Source organism: Quercus suber, unplaced genomic scaffold, assembly GCF_002906115.3.
Source record: "Quercus suber isolate HL8 unplaced genomic scaffold, Cork oak 2.0 scaffold_674, whole genome shotgun sequence".
Classification (NCBI taxonomy): Eukaryota; Viridiplantae; Streptophyta; class Magnoliopsida; order Fagales; family Fagaceae; genus Quercus; species Quercus suber.
Genome location: NW_027070115.1, coordinates 376,201 through 383,355, shown reverse-complemented (window position 1 = coordinate 383,355; position 7,155 = coordinate 376,201). Strand labels below are relative to the sequence as shown.

The 7,155-nt window shown below is 35.5% G+C and overlaps 1 protein-coding gene and 1 long non-coding RNA gene across 2 annotated transcripts; one reads left to right on the top strand and one right to left on the bottom strand.

The window, feature by feature from the left end:
* Nucleotides 1-432: 432 nt before the first annotated feature.
* LOC111986729 (protein REVEILLE 5) lies at nt 433-3,871 on the bottom strand (the record flags this gene model as incomplete). Its single annotated transcript, XM_024018413.2, is given in 7 exon segments — nt 433-492; nt 678-787; nt 1,850-1,981; nt 2,093-2,272; nt 2,364-2,487; nt 3,189-3,246; nt 3,525-3,871. Coding segments are annotated over 7 exon segments (915 nt in total), but the record flags the coding sequence as incomplete, so codon positions are not given.
* Nucleotides 3,872-4,247: 376 nt separating this feature from the next.
* LOC136064366 (uncharacterized) lies at nt 4,248-5,512 on the top strand. The gene is made up of 2 exons (XR_010625990.1): nt 4,248-4,945; nt 5,034-5,512. It is a non-coding gene; the product is annotated as an uncharacterized LOC136064366 (long non-coding RNA).
* The last annotated feature ends 1,643 nt before the right edge of the window (nt 5,513-7,155 follow it).

The window sequence follows — 7,155 nt, the reverse complement described above, 5'->3', positions numbered from 1 at the left end:
TATTTGTTCCTCCATTGTTAGTCACATTATTGCCTCCAATATTAAGTTTTGTTATTGTGTTTTACAGGGAATTGCCAAACTTTTGGAAGGTTTCTCCTTAAAACTCATCCTCAATCATGAGGATTATCTATAAATGTTTTTTTCAAAAATATTTTGGGCCTTCTAGAATTTTGAACAAAAAATTTATCTTGTCTAAAAGAAATCTCAAATTTTCAAAATTACTATCTTGGTATATCATGGAATTTTTACAGGACATTCTTTATAAAGAGAATGTGAACAACCTGTTGTCTAATTCCAGTATTCGAAGCTAAATCTTTATAGTTAACATAAGCAAAAATTGTTTAGGGTTGAGAGATGCGTCATGGAAAGACATGGTACAAATGAAGAGAACACCAAAAAGAGAGAAATTCTGGGCAAGAAGTGACAACTTACATGATCCTCAAACTCGGGACTAGTCAAATTGACACAGAGATTTCTCATCAACAGCATTACCTGGGATAATGCCCATATATTCCTTAAGCAAATCAGTAGCTTCAATGGAGATTATAGCAAGGTAGACAAATCTAAAGCATAAAATCTCTACGGAATAAGAGGTGAACCATGATTCTTTTGCGGCTAAACATGATAACATGCCAATATGGTTCTATAAAGGTATTAGACTTTTAAATAGGACATACAGTTTCCAAATTTATTCGGTCCATCTGCTTCAGTCTTTGTAAGTGACCGGTGGAATTAGGATCGAAGACACTGCCAATGAAGCTGTAAACTTGAGCAAAATCTGGCATTACTGCAGCAAAAAACAGAGAAAATTTATCAGCAAAAGCAGGTCAAGAAAATAATGAACAGATGATAAACAAAGCAACTAGACAAAAGTATTGCATAGACGAAATTTTGGATGCATGAACACCAGAAAGCAGAGGTATTTCTCGCATGCACTCTAAAGTATCTTTTGGACCTGTGGTTGACCCAAGCTTCATGGTACAAAAGGATAGAAAGTCAAGAAATAACATGTTCTACAACTTGTGAAGCTAATATGCAATTTGGGAAGATTGACTAGACAAGAAAGGCTAAATTTTGTAGCCCATGCATTTATGAGTGCTAAATGGTAGAGGCACTTCTTGCATGTGTTCTAAAGTGATCCAATATGGTTCAAAGGGAAGTCAAGAAATGGCATGTGCTTCAAAGTGTGTAGCTAATATGGATTTTGGGAAGAGTGACCAGAAAATAATGTCTGAACTTCATAGCCCATGCATACATGAGTTAAGAAATGGTTACATGCAATGACATTTTAAGTAACAAACATTTAAGCCAAGTCAAAATGATATGGTCCATTCAACCCTATTAAAGCTGCTAAAATGATTTCTTCACACTTCTTCATTGAAAATCCTTAATGGGCTGACAGCCATGTGTGATGAAACAATGAGACGACATTGCTTCAAGAAGATTACAAGAAAATGATAAAAGCAGCGTACAACCTTGGATTGGGCAGTGAGAAAACACTACAACCGAAGGTAAGGCAATCTGGTGAAAAAAGATTATAATTGAGACAAGGTGATGTCATGTATCACTTAGAAATTTCTAAAGGAAAAGAAGAAGTGCATTAACTAATCAAATTTAAATCATCAATTTTTGTTTTGGGGATAATCTTGTTCCTATTAAACCGTATTGCACTCATAGAGATGCCACTATAACAGTGCTATTGCACCATTAGCAATTTTCAAATGTTAAGTAAACTGAGAGAATGCCAATCAATATATTCTCATAGGTATGTAGTAGGAGACCTGGCACTCATTTTCTGATTATACCTGTGCAACAATTGTAAATTAGAATAAGGCACAGGAATACTAACCTCGCGCTGTGTTGCCATGATCCCCTCGATTGATCTTTTCCCCTGTTGGCCATGTCTTTGGCGGCATGCTTTCATTACTACTGCTATAGCAACAATTCTGTGCAATGGTTGGTCCAGCCAATCCTGCATCATCTAAAAACCCAGGCATATATGAAGTTAGCAGAATGGAGCTAATAATTATTTTAGAAGAAAGAAAAAAATCCGAGTTTCAACTAGCAAGACAGAGTAAGAACAGCTCAAAACCTTTAGTTGCTTGTGAGACAGTAACCGGTGGCATTGAATTAAAACTCCAGGAAGACACAGCTGAACTGTTCATTGGATTCCCAAGAACTGATGATGAATCTGGCCTATAAACATACGATGCAGGCTCAAGCATAACAGATGAAGATTGATATTGCCCAGTAGCTTGGGATACAACTGGAGCTGCAAGAATAAACAGATGAGCAAAGGACTATTTCAAACTCTACTACTAGAAATTCCAACGAAAGGAAAAAAGGGTTTTGAGCATGCTAACCATTTTTAGGGGCTTTCTGAGGATACGGATGAGCTGCTTTTCTCTTTGGTCGAGGGGGTGGTACATGTTCACTCGCTCCACTTTTCTGAACCTTCAGAAAGTACTTCTGTGCATGGCTACGTATCTGACAAAAGAATATATATAATAAGCAAAAGAATACAAGCAACCCTCAGATTTTGAACTCAAATATCTTCAGAAATGTGTAGTTCACAAGCTGTTAGAATGAGCCAAATTATATATATATATATATATATAGCACATGACAACATATGCAAGACCGACCATGCCATGCCATGCCAACAATTACTAGGAGGACAAAACTCAGATATAGTTCCTTAGATATAATACCTTAGCTTCCCAATTGAATTCAACCACGTGGTTACCACATGGTTGAATTTATTGTCCTAATATTGTTTGCATTGTAAGTCAATATGAATTTAATTAGAGAATGCAAAAAAGAGTACCTAAACCTAACTTTACCTTTACTTTGTAATTCATTTAACGACAATGGAGAAGAAATTACAAGTATCTCATAAATGCCGATAATCACAACTATTTCTCCAACAAATTGGCTTAGTTAAAGACCTTCATCCTCATATTATTCCAGATGTATTAACTTCATTGATGATAATAATAAAGGAAGTTAACTACACACACTGTTACAATGTTACTCCCAAAAGTTTTGCTCATGAGCGATTTTAGTTGTTGAAGTTTAAAGTTTAGATAAGGTGGCCGAACTAAAAACTAACACTGACACTGACACGGTCTATCAAAGCAAAATCGGATTAAAATGCAAATGGGCTAAAATTGAAGCACTGAAATTACCTGGATAACAGTTTTAGACCCAACAAATGCTTCAATTTTCTTCCAGTCACGATCAAATCTGGAATGAGTCAACAACCAATAAGAACCACAAAAATGGTACGGAAAGGACTCGAATTGTCAAACTATAATAATTAATTAAATATAAATAATAGTTTTCAATTCTAAATTTATGTGTTCAATTAATTATGATCTAGAATCTTCCATTAAAGACCCAAAAAAACAAAAACAAAAACAAAAACTTATTTGATTAATTAAGGCATAGCTAATTGAATAAAAATTGAAGTAAAAAGTGAAAAAAAGAAGTAGTAACACTGACACACACACACACACACTTACAATTGGAGAGCTTCGAGAAACTTATCGTGCTCTTGCTCCGTCCAGCTTTCTCTAGACTTGGTAATCGTATACGGTTTTCGGATCTTCTTACTCGGATCATCCAACAACGACGCCGTATTATTATTATTATTATTGGTACTAGTTGCAGTAGTAGTAGTAGTAGTTGGCGGTGGCAGAGAATTAAAACCCATATTCATTGGATCGAATAAGTGAAACCCCTGAGCTGCTGGGTTTGGGTTTACAGACAACATATAAGCTCTCTCTTTTTGGTAAAACAACACGATGTGTGTTTTTGCTGTGTGTTTCTGTTTTTTCTGGTTTACAAATGATGAAATTGAAAACAAACCGACCTGATGGTGGTGCCTTTTATATAGAAAGGAAAGAGGAGAGAGAGAGAATGGGTGGTATAGTTTTGGACGGAACTGTCCCTAGCAGCTTCGTAATGGCCGTACACGTGGCTGAGTTAGGTTGACGATTAAGATATATGGTAACTGTGAGTGAAGGCAAGTGGCATCCTTGTATACCTATGCTATGGGTTTTTTTTTTGAAACCCCCTATGCTATGGGTTCAGTTCATTTTTAAATTTTAAAAAATAAATATTGGATTCTCTTTTTCAAATTTTAACTAGACTATATGACACTTCCTAGATGGGGTTTAATACATCATGTGGTCATTCTATGGCGAAAATACTAACTAATTTTTTTGGGGGGGGGGGGGGGGGGGGGGGTGGAGGAGAATGCATAATTAGTGTGTCAATTAGATGATAATGTGGCATCACTCGATTTCTTCACCTTACCTTTTGAGAATAAGTTTGTACTTTTTGTTTTTGCACCAACTATTAAGATCATGCTTTGCGTCTGACTAAAGAAGGCGTTCTTACTTAGATTGCATTGATTGGGAGTGTAATTGATCTTGTGAAATTACAACCCTTGTAGTACTTGAAGATTAATACTAGATTAATTATTCATAAAATCAGACTTCCCTTTTTCACAAGAAAGATAGCGCCTCTAAAATGATGCCTTCAATTGTATCTCCTGGTATTTGGCTTTTGGTTGGGATTTCATTTGGAGGGAGGGTTTGAGGCTGCATTTTGGGGGAATAATCTGGCTGTGCATGCTATATTTATCTGACATTTGGAAGTCATTATCTAGACAAAACTATTGATCTTGTAAAACCTCGAAGCCAACCTCTGTATGCAGTTTCCCATTCTCTTGCAATAAGAAGCATCAAACTATTTGCATTTTGTAATTATTAATGACTTCAGGCAATATACTCATTTGAGCTTTTTTTGAAATTGAAACAGAGAAGGCTACTTTCATCATATGATGCTGACCCTGAGAAGGGTAAATCTGGAAGCCCTCACACCAATTTCCACACTGATCACTCACAAAGTGCCATTCTATCTGCTTAGGAAGTGAAAGGTAAAATGACTTCTCAAACATTCAGGCTTAATTATTTCTCCCTATCAATTTATCCCAGCCACTTGCTGACTATAAACAGTAAATGCAGGGTGCACAAGACATGTTTAATATCCTGTTGCTTACAGCGGAGTGATACTTGCATGTATATATGTATGTAAAGTCTTCAGTGGACCATCAGTTAATAGCGCAGCTTGTCAGTGGATCAATGTTGTCTTGCTGTCCAAGTGTCAAGCGTGTACCATACAAATACCTTTTGTTATCCAGAGTTGTAGGATAAACCAGATTTCAGTCACTTTAAGCTTATTTCAGAGGCTATCTTGTATAGAGTGCTGAGTGTTTTATGTCATTCTGTTATGACTGTGTATAGTTGTAAGTTATATCTTTTGAAGGTTTTGCATGCTGAATTAGTCCTAGCCTCCTAGGGGTTATGTTCTGTATCGAACTGTATGATATGAATATATCTGGTGCTTATGTGTGAACTCTGCTCTTGCACTTCAAAAGACTTTTTTTAGAGCAGGTAACACAGAATATTTGGCAAAAAATTACAGCTTGGTTTGTTAGATGTTATTAACTCCTCAACTGGCAATTTCTTCTGATTATAGGTAATTCCATTCAGAACAGATTGCCCTTGAAGTGCGATATTACTTAAAACGGTTCAGATGTATCATCGATGTCTTTTTGGACTTGAACGATGCCAACGTAGATAAATCATCTTTGGAAAGGGATTATTGGTTTAAAACATGGGAGTGGGGCGTTGGACAATGAAAGCACTCGGTACTAACCGTGAATAGTAGTAACTGTAAGACACAGCTTAACTCCAGTGCACTAAAGTTTATACGGTATGGACGTTTCCAATTTTAGCCATGTGTCTGCATTGTGTTGGCTCCAGTGCTCCATAGCATTGGAGCTAAGCCTTATCCATAACCATAAATGTTGATTCCCTAACTTAAAAAGGTAGTTATTATAATTTAATAAAAAATAAAAAAATTATAGATCGGTAGTTGGATGTCTTTCTTGGAAATTTTGAGAAATACGAACCAATCGAGTTATGCTATGTGCTACGACTTTAGTATGTGTTTGGATCCACTGAAATTGCATCCGCCTTTGCGCGTTTTACACCTTTTTTTTTTTTTTTCACGCGTTTCAGGAGCTGTAATCCCTGTGCAGCTACTGTTCATGCACTGTTTATGAACAGTAATCGCACTATTTGACTTTTCAACCCATTTTCAGCCACATCAGTAGGTCTCGTGCACTGTTCATGGGACCCACAAACTTCATTTTTCAGCAATTTTTTCATTAAAAATAAGTCTCACGGTAGTATTCACACATTTAAAAATTATTTTGCTACAATGTTTCTAGTTTTCAGTTTTCAGCAAAATAAGTTGTATCCAATTGGACCCTTAATGGTATGTGCTATCAAGGAAAAGAAGATGACTTTAATGGTATGTGCTATTAAGGAAAAGAAGAGGCTGACAACCTATTGGAAACCATGTAATGAGGCAAAGGGACTATAAAATTAAACTTTGAGACTTTCTTAGTGATTATTGAAACAACTTACCCTTATTCTCTCAATGATAGAATTTTAATTGAATTAAAATTTAAAGTTTCCTAAAATTTAGCTTTTTTTTTTTTTAAGATAATTTTAACATATGACACCTACTCTTGATAATAACTCTTTATCATCATACTAAAACACTAATAAGTTTTTGGGATAATGGCTCTTTATCATCAGACTAAGACATCCATCAGTTTTTGGTATAGGCGAGGATTGAACCCCCAGATCTCTTATTCAACCATCAGAGACTTTACCAATTAAGTTAACTATAACCCACTTCCTAAAACTTAGTTAATAGATTGTATTAGTAATACCCTACAAGGTAAATAAATTAGGGGTTTGGACCCTAACATTTCAAATGTGTTATAGTCAACATTTTTGTGTTGCATCAATATTATTTGAGTGAAAATAAAGGGTAATAAGAATTAGTAATTAGACATTGGTTCTAATTATAAACATAGTTGGGCAAACACAAAAGTAAAGACTAAGAATTTTAAAAATTAACAATACATAAAGGGGTCCTAATTGCTAAAACTTGTAAAGAATGCCATTGACCGCCCTGGCTGTGGCAATGGTCCAACTATGGATATCACATAACTCACTACAAGCGCCATATCAATTTTACAAGAAAAACCATTATTACTACATAAGTAGA